Consider the following 19,752-nt stretch of genomic DNA (forward strand, 5'->3'; position numbering starts at 1 on the left):
CTGGAGATGGTGGCGAAGCCATTACACAAGGAAATCAGGGCAGTATAGTTACGAACGTGATCCCATCCTCGTCGCCAAATGTTGTGGGTTGGCAGGAGAGCCAACACCGCTATGAGAGGAAGCTGAAAGGCATGCGTTTTAGCTCACGCAGGCTGGCGTGAGTTCTGGAACAGGTCAAGGAAATTAGACTAGCAAAAAAGGACGTAGCTGTGGAATACTTAGCTTTAATCCATAAATGGTGAACATCGCTCTTGACGGTACATGTTTTACAGCATCAATAGTAACTGGTAATGTCGCCTTGCTACGTCGTAGCAAATTACGTAGCTGAAGGCTATGCTAACTATTGTCTCGGTAAATGAGAGCGTACTTTGTCAGTGAACCATCATTAGCAAAGTCGGTTGTACCACTGGGGCGAGTGCTAGGAAGTATCTCTAGACCTGCCATGTGGCAGCGCTCGGTCTGCAATCACTGATAGTGGCGACACGTGGGTCTGACGTATACTAACAGACCGCGGCCGATTTAAAGGCTACCACCTAGCAAGTGTGGTGTCTGGCGGTGATGCCACAGAAGTTTCTAGTTCCCCAAAAACACAGAAATATGCTAATTTCTGATTGGCAGGGAAATATTGCATCCAATCACAAAGCAGCATCAAACCCACTGAATCCCGCACATTTTTTACAGGACCAAAGATAGTTTGTCACTGGATCAGAATAGTAAATTACCATAATTAAATTTTGAAAACCCACAAATATGTAATTAGTTCCTTCTTAACAAAACTACTTTTCTGAAATTATAATCTCATTTCCCCAGTACCATAAACTGATGAAGTAGTTCATAATAGATTCATGGGTGCAAATGACTAACACACACATCATTCTCGAACAGTCCTCACATGACTTGTTACTTCAAAATATAGTATAAAAACTTCACATAAGACAGTATTTCACATTCACACCTTCTTTCACTCTCACAACAAAATGCAATAATAATAGTAATTAATAAGCTAAAAGAAAATCAAACAAACAAAATCAGAAATAAAATTACCAATAACCTGACTGCATCCCCACCAGTGTCTGTAAGCTAGTAACCTATATCATTAAATGGCATAGAAACTTCAAACACTCTAACCATCCAATGCCACCTGTCATGTGCATGCCTATTTACAGACCTCCCATCTCCATAGGGACAAAGTACTGGTGCTACGTCTCAACCTGAGTTGTCTCACTGGCATGCAACTTAAAACTAGCATCTTGTACAGATTTTACATTTGTTCTTATAATACTAATCTCACTATTTATTATTGTCTAAAAATTTTCACTTGCACTTCTGTGGTATATTTGTGATAAGCAGTATTAACTTCCAATTAATTAGTGATTTGATCTAATACCTCTTATTCCCCTGCAGCACATGCCTTACTCCCTTCGTCAAGATCAGTACCCACTTCATCTGTGACTTGTATTTTGGTATGTACTCACTATTCCAGTCCCATCTTACACATAGAAGACTCCTTCACAATCCCTCACTTTGCTTCCTTGGACAAATTCGACACTTCCAGTTTAACACTGGCACTGGCTTGTTCATTACCTTGTTTAATATCTGTAGTAATTCCCTTTCAAAACTCCAGTAAAGTTGCAATCAATGACAGCAATAAGACATTCTTCTCTGCTTCCGGGACTGCAGCAATCATATGATTCACAACTGACTGATTTACTTTGAGTAACTTCAGTCTCCACAGAGCTTGAATTGCTCAAGTTTAGTATCAACCCCTCTTTCCAGTCTGTCCCCATTAACACCACACTACTTGACTCTACTTTGCTTTCATCAGTAAGTAAGACATTCCCTGAATGCTTGTTTGGACTGTGACACTTGATATTACATAGCTCTCTCTTTATAAAATCCCTGTCTACCTCCTCTTCAGCATCATCCTTAATCTTCCTCTCAATGCTAGCTTTATCTTTGCCTGCCATTCTATTTTGTAATCTTAAAAAGCTGCTCAACAGTTGGTGTAAGACTTTGTGACTTAGTTTTCGATGTCTTCTTTGGTGCATCACCTACTGCTGCGAGCACACCTGCTAGACTGACTGCTTTTCTGCCCACTGCCAAACTGCTGAACTGTATTTCTGTTACATATTTCTTATTTTCTGATGACTAATTAGTCATTTATAACCTAGTGTAGTCAGCCTCCACAACATCTTGACCTGTAACCTACCTATCTTTACCTGCAGTCAACTGCTCATGCATTGTTCATCACACTGCAAATTCTATACCTCAACAAAATCATAAGGCTAATGCTGTGAACTGAAGGTTTGCCACTACTAAAGAAAGTAACAAAGTTATTATAAAAATTACATAAATTCTTCAGATGCATTGGCCTCTGTGAAAGCTTTTTTACAATGCGTTTGCAAACCACATGACTTCCGTACTGTGTGACTCTGTGATTCGTTATGATGGCAGCCATTTGGTTTGCCCCTATCTGTGACGCTTGCCCACTGGTAGAATGATCCATCCAATTCAAAGTTGTAATAAATCTTGTCGCATTTAAGCTAATACCAATGGCACCTTCGCTAGTATAATGCTCTTACTGCCATGCAGGTCATCCCTACAAAGGAATGACATGAAACTACCCAGTCTTGCCTCACTAATCTCCCAAAATTTCAAACTAGTAGTTATTGAAACCAGTAAGTTATTGTCAGTCATTTCTTGACCACAAATGAGAAGTACAGCAGCAGGAGCAATGGTAATAGCTGACTTGCCATGTCCGGCGGAATCCATTTTGTTGCACAGAATAAGCTTTGCTAAATAAAATACATTCATCTATGCCACTGTCTTCAATACAGCCCAAAGCAAACTTTTGATTCACTATTATAAAACTGCACAAACTATGTGCAAGTGACTGCATACACTTGGATTGATTGTTTGAGCGAAACACAAAGTTTATTAGGGAGATTTAGACTAGTGACACTGACACCCTTCTGTCGCAATTTCCACCAGAACTCCATTTCCCAACAGTGGTATTCCTGCATGCTTTCCTCTTTCTGCACCACTTTGATGTCAACCATCACCTTTTATGTCAAACTGAACATGCTTAAGTTTGACTCACTACTATTGACTTTCTAGCAGTTGAAATACAGAATTATGAATTATGCTTTTATCTAATTTTTGCCACTACTCCCTAGCTTACCTTAACTGTTTTCTTGACTGGAGGGTGATGGTAGGACCAGTCCACCTTTGCCAATGTTTAGGGGTGTCTGTCTATAGATACTATATTTTAGTTTTTGTTTCCCTCCACTGTGGCTGTGTTCCTCTGCCTCCTGGCTCATGCAAGCCATTGCAACCTCACACTGACATTATATTTGGTTCACTCCAGAAACCTATGGACTGCTACCCCACAATCCATGCTGATTTGTCTCACACCACATTGTTCACACACCAATGACATTTACTTCTACCATAATCAATTACTCTTATGTACCAACATAACAGATTAAAAGTTACACTAAGCTGGAATGTGGGCATTCATACTCATGACATTGCCACATTTCAAAGTGGCCCTACTATTGTAATGTTTTGATATTATCACCTCTGTGATAGGGGAGCAGCATAGTGCCACATCACAGATGCACACAGTTGTTTGGTTATGATCTTGGTTGTTGCCAGACAGGTATAGCATGTTCATCTAGCTATTGACATGGAGACAAGCAAAGAATAACAGAGAGGTGTGGTTTATTTTCTGGTGGATGAGGATGCGGGAGTGTGTGAAATTCAGCATTGCCTGTCCACTCTGTATGGTAAACACTGAATGTCTCTGATGTGTGTGCACAAGTGGCAGAGAAGTTTTTGGGTTGGGCACACATCACTGCAAGACAATCTGTTCACAGGACAGGCCCATCAAGCCATTACCCTTGATGTGATGGGGTGAATTGGTGGCCTTATCCAGAGAAACTGACATATTGTGGAGGATGAAATTCACGTTCCGTTCAGCATTAGCCATTGCTCTGTGCATTCTATCATCAAAGACCACTTGTGTTGCCACAAAATTTGTGTATAGTGAATGTCACATCACCTGAAGGAGGGACAAAAGACGGACAAAATCGCGGCAAGCCTGAGTCATCTGCTGCGGTACCACAAGGAAGGGTATGCATTTCTGTCCTGTATCATCACAGTGGATGAAATGTGGTGCCATCAATTTCAGCCCTAGGGCAAATAGCAAAGCCAACAGAGGAAACATCCCACATCTCACCCACCAAAGTAATAAAGCTCTTCTCAAAAGTTCTGATAAGGTCACAGTGACCTTATTCTTCCACTGTGGGCTCCTCTGTCAAGTTCCTCAAGCATGGAGCCACAATCAACACACAATGCTATAAAGATGGTTTGAAAAAACTGTGACATGCCATAAAGTCAAAGTACCCCTTATTGTTGTCACATGTAATCACTGTTGCATGATAATGACCAACCCCACACTACAAACTGGATGAAGGCTACACTTCAGCAATTTAGGTGGGAAACATTGCAACATCCTCTGTGCCATCTGAATCTTTCGCCATGTGGTTTTCACATCTCTTTTGTCCTGAAGAAGGACATACATGGGTGTTGGTCTTAGTCACATGAGGAAGTGCAAGAGTGAGAGTGGTTGTAGATCTTTCAGTGGCTGTCTACATTCTACAAAACAGGAAATGATCATCTCATCTCCCAGTGGGATAAATGTCTTAATGTGTGTAGTGATTACTTTTGAATCAAACAATTCCATCGTCCCGTTGTGGTGGGTATTCAGTTTTCATTTGACTACCCCTTATGCAAGCATGTTGTTAAATTTATTGTATTCCTATCATTACTTGTAGCATGGAGGGTAATTTACTGAAATATTTATAAAACTAGAAGAATTAAATGGCCAGGCCGATTTAGATTTAAGAAATAATTTTGAATGAAGTACCAAGATAAAAACTAGTAAAGATGAATTGTCTAAGGAGTCCATCCAGAAAAAGGAAGAGATTGACACTAAAATTTCCAAACTGCAACCAGCCATAAGTACTTTAAAACCGGAGTTACATACAGACATGAAAAATCAGTGTGACTTATGTGAAATATGGTCTGTGAGCAATTTTGTGACAATCTTGAAACAAATGAAATAATTTACAGAATGGGAATTTAACAATGTTCAATCTCCATGAGCAAATTTCAGCCACCCAACTAAGTTTGAACGTATTAGAGGAGACTAAGGATTCAAATGTAATGATGAGTCCTGACTCTAGTCTTACTAGTTTGGAGGAACAAATAAATAAGTTAGTTGAGCAGAAGGTGCAAGACACAATTAATTCTGCAGGTGATTTAGTTAAAAATGAAGGGGAATTTCAAAGATTCTGTAAGGAAGTGGAGAAAACAAAAGAAGATTAAAGTAGAAACCAGGTTAAGAAAATAATGAATTATCAGGAGATTTAATAGGAGGACTCAAACTGAGAAATGGGATGAGGTTGTCATAACAATTTCCTAAATTTAAACCATAAAGGTGGGATGATTCTAAGAAAATGAATACTGCACTTAGGTACCTGGTAAGTGATGCAGCTGAATAGGTAATTGCTCATTGAGAAGAGTTCAAATCTTGGGATAATTTCCAGGAAATATTAAAAAATAGATATTGATCAAAAAGCACACAAGAAAAGTTAAACAAAAATTTCACCTTTTTATGTGAAATTAAAAGAAGACAGAAGACATATCTGAAGTGGAATGTCAACAACTTTGTGCATATATTAAACAAAATGAGATGTGAGGGTCAATTGGTGTATCCAGAAATGCTTTTTTGGATAGTTTTTTGATATTACTGGCACATAGGAATAATATTTAAATACCATAGATCTCAGGGAAGCCTACAATCTTTGCAGGTTTGGTGGATTGATGACTGCCAAGTTCCAAGCTAAGTGCTTCAGTCTTTCCTATTTTGTTTTCTTCATAGCAGTTTCTCATACTCTTACATTCCTATCAACTATAAATGAAGTTTCCTTGTACTGTCCTATCATAATAACATAAACTACACTTAAGATGAAGAGAATTAGAATCACAGAAATGATTATTATGTCAAAGACTGATATGAACTGCCATATATGTAAAATTATACTAATTTGTAAGTAAATGTTAATTACATTTACTGACCATCTTTGATTACAAGTAGCTAATTGTTTATTGATGTTTATGATGTTATAAGTTGATCCACACTGGAATCATCAAGTGGAGCATCAAGATCATTATGCTAATGAGCAATTAAACTACCTTCTCACAGTTGAATACTGCATGAGCGGTCAGTAAATATAGATTCTTGACAATAATAGTCTGGAAAAGACAATATAGTCTTGACTAAGTTCTTGAATGGAATCTCAAAGATTTTTCAAATGGATTTGTATATATGCATCACCATGCATAAATTCAAGAAAATATAGAAAGCCTTGGGAGAGCCAGTGCTGACAAAACTCTACCATCTGGTGAGCAAGATGTATGAGACAGGCGAAATTCCCTCAGACTTCACGAAGAATATAATAATTCCAATCCCAAAGAAAGCAGGTGTTGACAGATGTGAAAATTACAAAACTATCAGTTTAATAAGTCACAGCTGTAAAATACTAACACAAATTCTTCACAAACGAATGGAAAAACTGGTAGAAGCCGACCTCGAGGAAGATCAGTTTGGATTCCGTAGAAATGTTGGAACATGTGAGACAATACTGAGCCTACGACTTATCTTAGAAGAAAGATTAAGGAAAGGCAAACCTACGTTTGTACCATTTGTAGACTTAGAGAAATCTTTTGACAATGTTGACTGGAATACTCTCTTTCAAATTCTGAAGGTGGCAGGGGTAAAATACAGGGAGCAAAAGGCTATTAACAATTTGTACAGAAAGCAGATGGCAGTTATAAGAGCTGAGGGACATCAAAGGGAAGCAGTGGTTGGGAAGGGAGTGAGACAGAGTTGTAGCCTCTCCCCGATGCTATTCAATCTATATATTGAGAAAGCAGTAAAGGAAACAAAAGAAAAGTTTGGAATAGGTATTAAAATCCATGGAGAAGAAATAAAAACTTTGAGATTTGCTGATGACATTGTAATTCTGTCAGAGACAGCAAAGGACTTGGAAGAGCAGTTGAACGGAATGGACAGTGTCTTGAAAGAAGGGTATAAGATGAACATCAACAAAAGCAAAACAAGGATAATGGAATGTAGTCGAATTAAGTCAGGTGATGCTGAGGGAATTAGATTAGGAAATGAGACACTTAAAGTCATAAAGGAGTTTTGCTATTTGGGGAGCAAAATAACTGATGATGGTCGAAGAAGAGAGGATATAAAATGTAAACTGTCAATGGCAAGGAAAGCGTTTCTGAAGAAGAGAAATTTGTTATCATCGAGTATAGATTTAAGTGTCAGGAAGTCGTTTCTGAAAGTAATTGTATGGAGTGTAGCCATGTATGGAAGTGAAACATGGACAATAAATAGTTTGGACAAGAAGAGAATAGAAGCTTTTGAAATGTGGTGCTACAGAAGAATGATGAAGATTAGATGGATAGATCACATAACTAATGAGGAGGTATTGAACAGAATTGGGGAGAAGAGGAGTTTGTGGCACAATTTGACCAGAAGAAGGGATCGATTGGTAGGACATGTTCTGAGGCATCAAGAGATCACCAATTTAGTACTGGAGGGCAGCGTGGAGGGTAAAAATTGTAGAGGGAGACCAAGAGATGAATACACTAAGCAGATTCAGAAGGATGTAGGCTGCAGTAGGCACTGGGTGATGAAGAAGCTTGCACGGGATAGAGTAGCATGGAGAGCTGCATCAAACCAGTCTCAGGACTGAAGATCACAACAACAATAACAACAACATAGAAAGCATCATACAGAAATAGAAATTTCAAAGAATGTTCCACAATTAAATAAAAAAATCAAGATATTATTTCGTATGTTTTTTAGTAGGGGATTTCATACTTTTTCTTTCCTTATACAAATGTTATGGTTAGCTTTGTAGCACTTTTTGTGGAGAAAGTAAACAGCCAACTCCAACCCTGTAAATGATATTACCTGTCTAGCCATTCACACAGGTAAGCATACATCTAAGCTGACCATGTTCTATTGCAAATCACATTTTTTGTATATGTTGTTACTCACTCTCCATTGACTTGCAATAAGGGGGGGCAGCTTAGGGTCACTTTCCAGGGCCTGTATGGGTGAAGCCGGGGAAGTATGTTCAGTAAGGTATGTCGATCATTTTCATCCTCTTGCTCCTCAGAAAATGGGTCAGGGAGGGAATCACGGAGTGGGGGGTGACATGGGAATCAGTCTTTGCGGTCTGTCTTCTACCCTTCATAGGTACCAACACTCCTAGTCTTATTTTTCCTTTGGTCCTTCTCTAACAGAAGTACTGGCTTTAGCCTCCTTCTAACCATATTCACTAGTTTCTACCACAGAAACCATCTTTAATTCCATTTCACAGAATTATATACAAACCTATTTTTCACAGGAATGGCCAAGGAAGGGAAAAACACATTCTGACGTTTATAAGTATGAAACGCATATGGTAGGAAGTCATATAAATTTTTGTCTCAAAGATACAGAGCATAAGTTAACAGAACCCTTATTTCAATGTCCTGCATGTTAGCAGGTCACATTAACTGGCAGAAAGGAAGGGAATTGCATAAATTACCTGAATTTAGTTATGGCATGCTAACATCGAGACAAAATGGTTGCAAACTGCCTAGCAGTGTAATGAGAGTGATGCAGCAAATGAGTCAAATGATATATGACAGTATAACCATCCACCCAGAACACTGACAGAGAAACATAGGTGAAACTTTTCCTAGATCAGGAGGAGCAAGGAAATGGTCATTTTTAAATAGATTTAATAGATCAGGTGAAGTCATACCCACAAAGGGAAATTTTTTCAAGTAGATTAGTAGAGATGTAGTGGTGTAGTGTATCTTGTATGAATTGTGTATTGGAGGAAAAGGTTAGGTGTACCCAGGGAAGGGAGGACGTACACTGACATTAGGTGGATCCATAGAAGGGAGACCTATACCATGTTAGAGGGATACATTTTGACAGGAACAATACCACTGTAAAGACTGTAAGTGGTTGAGAAGTATCTTCCTGTAGAAGGAGATGTCTAAGCAATTCTTGCAGAAATAAGATACAGTAGTGAATTTTGTTTCCTATTTGATCTCCAAACTAGTAAAGTAAGAAAGGTTTACCTTGATCATGTGGATTAGAGAAAGAAATGTGTCCATACATGTCTGAACACAGAAGCAGATATCAGAGCTTTGCGAGTGATGATACAAAGTTGTGATTACCCCACTGTATGAAGCTCCCTAGATATGATGAAGAAATGTTTATTTAATAGAAATGTAAGTGGTCTATATATAAGTTCTGGTAAATCATAGCATTAAGTCAATGATTGCTTCATTAAACATAAAAAGGCAACATAGAAGATTTAATATAAAGTAGAAAATTAAAATGTAGATTTTTTTAATTTCTCTCATATGTGTATTCTAGTATACCACAATGGCATTGATGGAACAATTAGTTAACCAAGTTGAAGTGGAACTTATTGATTGTTTAAATATCTGCAAGCAAACAATTCATCTTATCATAAGTAGTAAAGTAAAATGGAGATTTTTCACAAATAATTAATCACATTATCTTATAAAAATAAAACAAAGCTCAACGAGCTCAACAACTATAAGTCACGTGGAGTGGATGAGACATTTGTGGAACTTTGGAAATATGCAGCAGAATCAGTAAAAATATCATTATACCAATGCATAGCAAAAATCTGGTACAAAGAACATTGGACTACAGCTGTAATCCATGTGTTAAACAAAACAGGAGACAAATCAAATCCAGGCAGCTATTGAGGAATTTCCCTTTTGACTATTGCATATAAAGGCATGGCAAGAATTCTGTACAATCATTGTAAAAATCACCTTGAACTGGAACTAGGAAAATAGCAAGGAGGATTTAGACATTAGGAAAACTGCCTAGAGCCAATAATTATTTTGAAATTGGTAATGGATTACTGCAAAAGAAGACAAAAATAGTAAGTCGTAACCTTTGTGGACTTCAAAAAAGCTTATGATTGTATCCACAGATCTTCAATGATGAAGATACTAAGGAATTTGTGTCACCATGTCAGATTAATAAAAATTTCAAATGCTCAGAGGAGACTTATCTCAGATATTTACAATTAAAATGTGGTTAGGACAGAGAAACAGTTTATCACCATCACTTTTCAGCTGGACTCTGGAGTACATGATTAGGGAATAGTATAAAGAAAATCCTCAAAACATAATGACTGGAACCAAGGAAGATGAAATAAGCTTAAATTGCTTGGGATACACAGATGACTTAGCATTACTAACTAATAACATTCAAGAAGTCAAAAAAAAAAAAGCCTACAAATTATAACATATCAGAAACATCCTGGCAGATTAAAACTGTGTGCCCGACCGAGACTCGACCTTAGCCTTTCGCGGGCAAGTGCTCTACCATCTGAGCTACCAAAGCACGACTCACACCCAGTACTCACAGCTTTACTTCTGCCAGTACCTCGTCTCCTACCTTCCAAACTTTACAGAAGCTCTCCTGCGAACCTTGCAGAACTAGCACTCCTGAAAGATAGGATATATAACAGATCAACTAGTAATCATCCACATAATAGTAGGAGAGTAAAAATAGAGGAACAATTTAAGTACTAGAAGAAATTAAAAAATGCAACTTGGATGAGAAACCTGTATGGCAAAAAATACCTAACAAAATGATAGAAGCTCAAAAATTGACATGGTCTACATACAGTAAAAAAGTCTGTCAATTAAAACTAAATTGAAACATTACTGGATGATAGTTTAATGAGAGGTGACATATGAAGGTCACCCACTTTTCAAAGTCACCCAGGAAAATTGAATCCACAAAATCTTAAAAATAGAGAGAAGACTAGCTAGAATATGTGTATATAAGAAATATTGAAAAGATGGATAATGGTGTATAGTGCCAAATGAAGTGGTGTTTAGTGAACTGGAGCCCATTACAGATACTATAGGGAAAAAAAATCTCATTTTTGGTCATGTTACAAGGACACCAGAAACCAGATTACAGATTATAGAGAAACATTGGAACATGAAGCAACAAGTAGGATAGATGAAGGAAACCAGGAAGGATATGAAAGAGCTAGAACTAACCCTGAATGATTTGCTACAAAGAAACAGAGTATTTAAAGTAGGTGAAAAACATAAAAGTAAGATTTAAACCAAAAATAGACACACAGACAACAATAAAACGGTTATTTATTGATGAGAAATGACAAAAATGATCAGAATGAATGAAAAGATTCTGGGAAAGTTGGAAAGGAAACCTACTTAAAAAGATGACCAGAAAATAATTGGTGAAGTCATCCAATGAGGCCATAAAAGTTGAAGAAGAAAATGAAATAAGTTAAATCCATAAAGGGATCACTGAGAATAAGTGTAGTGAATTCATAGAGATTAACAGAATACGTGTGCTCTGTAGCACCAATCACAAAATTAGGGAAATGAATAGAGATTAGCAGACATCAACAAAAAGGAGAACTATGCACTTTTTTTTTTTCACTCTATCTTCTTAAACCAGGGCTTCACAACATACGTGCTCACGGAGCAAGCTGTGAGCAGCAAGGCGTGAGCACAGAGCAGTGGGAGCACGCTACCCCCACTACCGGACCAGAGCGGAGAGTGGGGAGAGTCACGTGGGGCACACAACAGCTTCCGCCAGTCAATGTAAATCCGCGGCCACCTGCCGGGATATCACTCACGAATTATTACTGTGACAAATGAAACAAATAAAGGAGAATGTACACGTGCCACATAATTTTATTAGCTTAGTGTATGCCTCTACATTCGTATTAATTTGTGAACTGCTATACAATAAAAGGTGTCACTGAAGTGTGGGATTCTCTGTTATCTTGTACTTTTTGCCCTTTACAATTGCGTCTATGTTCGGAGGAATTGTTCTTGTGCATCGTAGGCGCAGCGTGCAGTTTAAATTTCGATCAGACAATGCGTTTCTCAGGCGTGTCTAGTTACATTTCATTGCAGAGAACAGTTATTCACAAACATACGTGGAACCGAACATTGATATTATTGTAGCCGCCAGTTTGTGCAAATGAGGAGATCTATCCTGAGGGAAGTGTCTGTAAAATTCCAAAATGTTTTTCTTGTTCTGAAATTTGTCTCTGTATTCTCTGTCACACTGAAGGTCAATAATTTCTAGTTGCAGCTCAGGACGAATCTCTTCAGTATTCGATGAATATTGAGAGGAGAACAGATCAGAATCACTCTCTAGTGCTGTCAGATCTTGAAAGCATTGATCAATTTCTTCCTTAGCGGCAACTAAACTATGTGAATAATGTTCACAGTCTTTTTAAACATCTTGCATGGATGATAATTTAGGAAAATGTGCTAGATTTCCTGTTTCCAGCTGACTCACCCAAAGTGTCAATTTCATTTTAAAAGCTCGTATTCGATCTATGAAATGAGTAATTAGCAGATCTTTACCTTGTAGTGAAATTTTCGAAACATTCAGATGGCGAGTTAAATCTGCTAAGAACACGAGATCACATTTCCATGAAGGCTCTTTCATTTCAGGAACACACATGTTATTTATTTCCATGAACATATTTATCTCATCTAATAGGCAAAAATTCGATTTAATAATTCACCATGACTAAGCCAGCGGACCTCGCTGTAATAAGGCAGGCTACCATACTGGCTTTCTACATTCTCAAGAAAGCTTTTAAATTGTCTGTGTTGTAGCCCTTGCTTCCTTATATAATTTGTTGTACAAACAACAACACTCATCACATTTTTTTGGGTGATACTCTTTGCACATAAGTTTTCCTGGTGGATCACACAGTGAATGCCCCTTGATTTCATTCGGCACGGTCAGTTTTTGCATTTTCTCCTTCAACAGCGCAATGAAACCTAATTTTTTCCCTGTCATCACTGGTGCACTGTCTGTAGACACTGAAACTAAAGAATTCCACGACAATCCTATATTTTCAACACTTAACACTACTTAAAATATCACCTCCGGTTGTAGTGTTCTTCATGGCTACTACATCGAGGAGCTCCTTCCTCACCTGAAGATCTCTGTTAACACCTCTAATAAATATGGAAAGCTGCGCTGTTCCAGTGATATCAACACTTTTGTCCAGATATAGAGAATACGCCATAAAATCTTTATAGATATTTGCAAGCTGGCTCTGGACGTCGTCTGCCATGTCCAGTATGCAACGCATAATGGTCATGTCAGATAATGGCACAATTCGAAACTGTTCAACTTGAGATGGACACAAATGTTCTGCTGCAACTACCAAACATCTTTTATTAAATCGCCATCAGTGAAGGGGCGCAGGAATTTTACTAAAAACAAAGCAATTTTGTAGCTCACTCAGAGAGCTGCCTCAGTTGATTTTTCTTCGTCATTCAGATTTTCTTCGGATAGCTTCCTTTTAAGTTTAATAACTTTCTGTGCAAGATCTGGTCCATCACATTTTCCACTTCTGTAGTCTTTCGCATGGTACGACAATTTAATGTCGCTGCAAATTAAATTTCCTAAAAGAATTCAGCGTTTTGTGACATACTAAACATTTTGCAACACCATCTTTTTCTGTAAACAGATACAATTCCTCCCAATGTGGGTTGAACTGCGAAAGCATGGTGGGGGTTACACAACGGCGACTTGACATGATTCTTAACCAGCAAAGTGACTGTTAGAGCTGATCGTAGTGCTTTTAACATTACACAGTCGGTGCGAATTCAATAGGCACACTGCGGTCCTATTCATATGTGCACGCGCATTTCCCCTCCGTCCCTACTCCGTGACCTTGCACCTGCTCGCGAGCACGTGCCTGAGCATACGCGAGTACTCGTGCTCAAAACCGGCCAGTTGTTAAGCCCTGCCTTAAACGATGAAAGATGACCATCATGTTTAATATTTTTTAAAATTATCAATTAAATTTCAGACAGCATATTGTGGGAGAAATAGACTATTAATACATGCAGGTAATACACGAGGTAGATGAGTGCAGCATATCTACAAGACTCTATGACAAGTTTAGTGTCTCCACTTGCTGTGTGTCATGGTTTGGAGGTGTGTTGCAGTCTTTGCAGTAGTGATGTCATAGAAGTGAAGACAAAAGATATTATCCATTCTGTGACATTTTGGTTTGTCAATATGTATTCATGCTGTGCATTCTAATGAGGCCAGACATCCGTAATTCAAGCAGTTGTAATATGACTGTATTATACATTTATGACAGAAGATATCTCTCAATATATAAGGGGAATTTAATAGATTTATAATTGAAAGAAGAAATTTTCTTGATCAAAAATGTACAGGGTGTTTCAAAAATGACCGGTATATTTGAAATGGCAATAAAAACTAAACGAGCAGCGATAGAAATACATCGTTTGTTGCAATATGCTTGGGACAACAGTAAATTTTCAGGCAGACAAACTTTCGAAATTACAGTAGTTACAATTTTCAACAACAGATCGCGCTGTGGTCTGGGAAACACTATAGTACAATATTTTCCACATATCCACCATGCGTAGCAATAATATGGCGTAGTCTCTGAATGAAATTACCCGAAACCTTTGACAATGTGTCTGGCAGAATGGCTTCACATGCAGATGAGATGTACTGCTTCAGCTGTTCAATTGTTTCTGGATTCTGGCGGTACACCTGGTCTTTCAAGTGTCCCCACAGAAAGAAGTCACAGGGGTTCATGTCTGGCAAATAGGGAGGCCAATCCACGCCGCCTCCTGTATCTTTCCGATAGCCCAAAGCAATCACACGATCATTGAAATATTCATTCAGGAAATTAAAGACGTCGGCCGTGCGATGTGGCCAGGCACCATCTTGCATAAACCACGAGGTGTTCGCAGTGTCGTCTAAGGCAGTTTGTACCGCCACAAATTCACGAAGAATGTCCAGATAGCGTGATGCAGTAATCGTTTCGGATCTGATAAATGGGCCAATGATTCCTTTGGAAGAAATGGCGGCCCAGACCAGTACTTTTTGAGGATGCAGGGACGATGGGACTGCAACATGGGGCTTTTCGGTTCCCCATATGCGCCAGTTCTGTTTGTTGACGAAGCCCTCCAGATAAAAATTAGGTTCGTCAGTAAACCAAATGCTGCCCACATGCATATCACCGTCATCAATCCTGTGCACTATATCATTTGCGAATGTCTCTCGTGCAGCAGTGGTAGCGGCGCTGAGGGGTTGCCGCGTTTGGATTTTGTATGGATAGAGGTGTAAACTCTGGTGCATGAGATGATACATGGACGTTGGCGTCATTTGGACCACAGCTGCAACACGGCGAACGGAAACCCAAGGCCGCTGTTGGATCACCTACTGCACTAGCTGCACGTTGCCCTCTGTGGTTGCCGTACGCGGTCGCCCTACCTTTCCAGCACGTTCATCCGTCACGTTCCCAGTCCATTGAATTTTTCAAACTGATCCTTTATTGTATCGCTTTTCGGTCCTTTGGTTACATTAAACCTCCGTTGAAAACTTCGTCTTGTTGCAACAACACTGTGTTCTAGGTGGTGGAATTCCAACACCAGAAAAATCCTCTGTTCTAAGGAATAAACCATGTTGTCTACAGCACACTTGCACGTTGTGAACAGCACACGCTTACAGCAGAAAGACGACGTACAGAATGGCGCACCCACAGACTGCGTTGTCTTCTATATCTTTCACATCACTTGCAGCGCCATCTGTTGTTGAAAATTGTAACTACTGTAATTTCGAAAGCTTGTCCGCCTGAAAATGTACTGTTGTCCCAAGCATATTGCAACAAACGGTGTATTTCTATCGCTGCTCGTTTAGTTTTTATTGCCGTTTCAAATATACCGGTCATTTTTGAAACACCCTGTAGGTTTGACAAAGATTCCAGTTTTCTTTCAGCCTCAAGCACTGAAGATACTGCAGAGAACATTAAGAAGCACTTTATTCAGATCTGATCAGTAGGTGTGAATCATAATCACTTCATGGCATAGGTGTGCATATGAACTCTGTTACCTACAGTTTACTGTACAACTGCAGAAAAGTGGGTTATGTGCACAAGACACACAAAAAATTTACATGAACATTTCTTTGGGAAAGAAAGTATATGAGACAGTTTCATTGAAAACATCATTAATTCAAGTGTTCCCTTGGATTCTGAGTTTTCAGATACATTTTGTTCTGTAGAGAAGGGCAGTTAACCAACATTTGGTATCATTAACTGTCATGTTTTTCATTCATTCTCTTCTCCAATGTTATAAACATTGTTCCCTCTCTCTGCTCTGTTTCCTGTCACGTTCTCATTTCCTCTCTCCATTAGTACAAGACAAAAAAGCTACTGAGAATACAGTACCTGTGCAGACAAGTTTGATGATGATAGTTGTGAGGAGCAAAGTACCTATATTTTCTGCTTTGTACTGTGGTTAAAACTAAAATGCAAGGCTAATGATTGCTTAAATGTTTACATAATCGAAATTGTAATATCTTTATGATTTAAGATATGGAAAGCAATAGTGTATTTTGTTACAATATTCTTAATAATTCACATATGATTGCATCAATATGGAAAGACTCAGAAGTGAAGCTATGGCTGCTATTTCACTGTGGTATTTTCAAACATTATTCTTGATGTATGGTTCCATAGCCACAAAAATTTCTTAAAATTAGTCGTCATTAGCTTGTGACCACAGAATCTTTATTGAAGTGCGTTATCTGCCAGTTTCAGTAATCATGTTGTTTTCACGGATAAATTGAATTGTAGCGCATTGATATGTTAGACAGCATTGTTTGACAGTGCAGTTTTTGGGGTCAGCTTTTGTTCCAAAGGCTTTCAACTTCTGGTGACTGAGGTGTACAGTGAGAAGATGAGTGGGAGAAGCATGCAGAAAAGGTGATGGGTTATGTTCTATACTTGCTTCTCCAGCAAAAAATCCTTAACTCATTTTCACACAATTTTAAATGCTTAAGAAATAGTGAGTTTTTAAAGAAGATAAATGTGTCTTTGCTATGCACATGTTTTGAACATATTTTTCAGTAGAGACTGGGAAGTTAGTTGATGCATATTTTGTGTTTTGTTATTTAAGATTATTCAATTATTGTTTAGTTATTTTGTTCTGTTTGAATTGCAGAGTTCCTAACCATCTTTTTACTATTCTTTATAATGAAGTTCCCCTTTTACTGCTTTGTTATCAACATAATACACTCACCTCCTTTTATCCTTTATTGTTTCTTTGCAGTTACTCCTATGCCAAATGTCAGCAAAGTGAGACTTGGTGACTGGTCAAATGGAGAAGCTTACTTGACAGACATGATACAGGTATCTTTAATGTATTCACAGTCCATTAATAAATACCACCAGACACAAAAATTTTGTTCTGAAAGCAACACTGTTACTTAGTTAATTTCAAATAAATGTGACATGATGAAAGTGAAGGACACAGTGATCCATTTGTGTAAAATGAAGAGATTCACTATCTTTTTTTAAAAGTTTGAGCTCATTTTGATCTATATGATTGTTATTAGATATGCCTTGAAAATGCATATTTAGATATATCTGATGATGATCAGAAAGACTGAAGCCATTATTAGTAATCAGAGATGGTTTTAAAAAGGCAAAACATGTCAGAGATGGGTTTAAATTCTTCTAACACTTTATTTCCAACTGAGTCAAGTTGCATTATTTTGTAGCAATGTCTTCAACAGATCTCATAGAAGGAATTTTGAGAAAAAGAGGAAAAATATACATAAATTATTACTAATTTTTATTCTTCCTCTTTTTTCTTGTGTTGATCACTTAGTACCACATAAAAGTAACAATTGTTGGTCTTTCTTTCAGTCTGCTATTGTTTCACGTACAACAAGAGTGTGTTTCCTTTGATTCATCCATGTCTGTTGTTTGGTTTTTCTTCTTCCTTGCCATATGTTGAATATTTCTGTATCTCTGGAGAGCTTTGTGTGATGTCTCATTCTGTTGCCTAATTGTATAATTTGTCAGTGCTGAGAGGAACATCAATGTAGGTCTAAATATTAGTTTTTGACTTTTGAGTTGCTTTGTGTATTTATGGTTATTCCACATTCACAGAGATGTAAAGATAGGATTTTTTCCAGCAGTTTCTGATCTGATTTTGGTAACCCATTTTGAAAGTTACTGTCATTAGCAGGTTGCTCTCAGATTTAGAAGAAGTATCAGTTATGTCTCTTGTTGAAACATACAACTGTAATGTTGCACTTGCTGATGTAGGTCGCTTAGTAGTGTTTCTTTCAGATTCACTGGAGGAGTTAATACTTATGTGAACTTCAAATAATTTGCGGTTGACTTATGAGTGTTAATGATTTATTTCCACATATTACATTACATTAATTCTTGCATGTATAGGTACATCAGATTTCCTAATAAATGAAGCATGGAATACTAAACTAAGTTGAAAATCAAAGAATAACACAACACATAGAATTTTACACATCTTGGAATACTTTTGCATGTAGCCACTATGCTTGTCATCGTGGTGTGATGCTCTACATGACTCCTGCCTCCCTCCCCCCTACCCATTGTCAACAGTATCTGAGGTTAAATTGGACATGATGTCCATACATGTTGTCACTGTCTTAGGGAAACCAAATATTTTACTATTGAATTTGGTGGTACCAATTTTTCATCAGAGAACTGCACTCAGTGACACTTTCTTCATTACAGCACCCATTTCTTGTTTTATCTTGTCAGCATCCTGTTGGACGTGTATAATTTCAGGTACTGCATCATTATCTTTGACAGTCGTGGGGCTGGTCATCTTCGTTGCATATCGTTGTATATCATAGATGGCAGGTTTCATTCTTTTAATGGTACAGTGGCAGGCAAACCCCTGAAGTCCATCTTAAAAGTATTGTTGCTTCTACCAATCACTTTATATGGCCCTTTGTATGATAGCTGCAATGGCTTGTGCACCGTGTCATTCCATACAAATACATGGTTGCAGTTGGAGAGGTCTTTGAATATGCACAGGTGTCATCCAATTTGCTCTCTAGGTGTCACTGGCTAGAGTTGTGAGATGTGTAATCTTAATTTCCCGACAAACTCTGACACATCAAGCTCATCATCCATCACATTATGCTTGAACTCCCTGGTAGGTGTACACTAATTCAGCAACTGTTGCCTCCAAGTCACTCTTAAGTGATGTATGGAGACCAAGGAGCTCAATGGGTAATGTCTCCATCCAATTTTGTGTAGCATGACACCAAAGGGCTGACATGAGTTGGCGATGCAGGTGTTCCACTATTCCGTTTGCTGCCAGATGATAAGTACTAGTACAAATGCACCTAGTGTCCTACAAACTGGCCAATGCTTTGAGTAGGTGAGCCTCACATTGGCTTCCTTGATCTGTTGTAATGTATATCAGTCCACCAAACCAGGTGAGTCATTCACGGAAAAGCAGTTTTGCTACCATCTCAGTTGTAATGTCTTTCATAGGGAAAGCTTCAGGCCATCTCGAAAATCGATCCTCGACCATGAGGCAATAGCTGTAGCCTTCTGATACTGGAAGGTGCCCCACAATGTGTTGGTGTTATTCTCTGATTTTCATCTTGGTTTAGTTTTTCAAGCTTCATGCATTAGGGAATATGACATAACTACACATGGGAGTATTAATGTCATGTAATATGTGGAGATAAATCATCGACCTCCA

General features: G+C 38.2%; 1 protein-coding gene across 1 annotated transcript in view; it reads left to right on the forward strand.

Moving 5' to 3' along the window:
• Positions 1–19,752, forward strand: part of LOC124615771 (lysosomal acid glucosylceramidase-like) — a 240,052-nt gene that overhangs the window by 200,477 nt on the left and 19,823 nt on the right. Inside the window, exon 9 of the mRNA XM_047143870.1 lies at positions 17,311–17,390. Coding sequence (XP_046999826.1) covers positions 17,311–17,390 — 80 coding nt within the window. The remainder of the gene's footprint in view (positions 1–17,310; positions 17,391–19,752) is intronic.

The sequence above is a fragment of the Schistocerca americana genome, chromosome 5 (genome assembly GCF_021461395.2).
Source record: "Schistocerca americana isolate TAMUIC-IGC-003095 chromosome 5, iqSchAmer2.1, whole genome shotgun sequence".
NCBI lineage: Eukaryota > Metazoa > Arthropoda > Insecta > Orthoptera > Acrididae > Schistocerca > Schistocerca americana.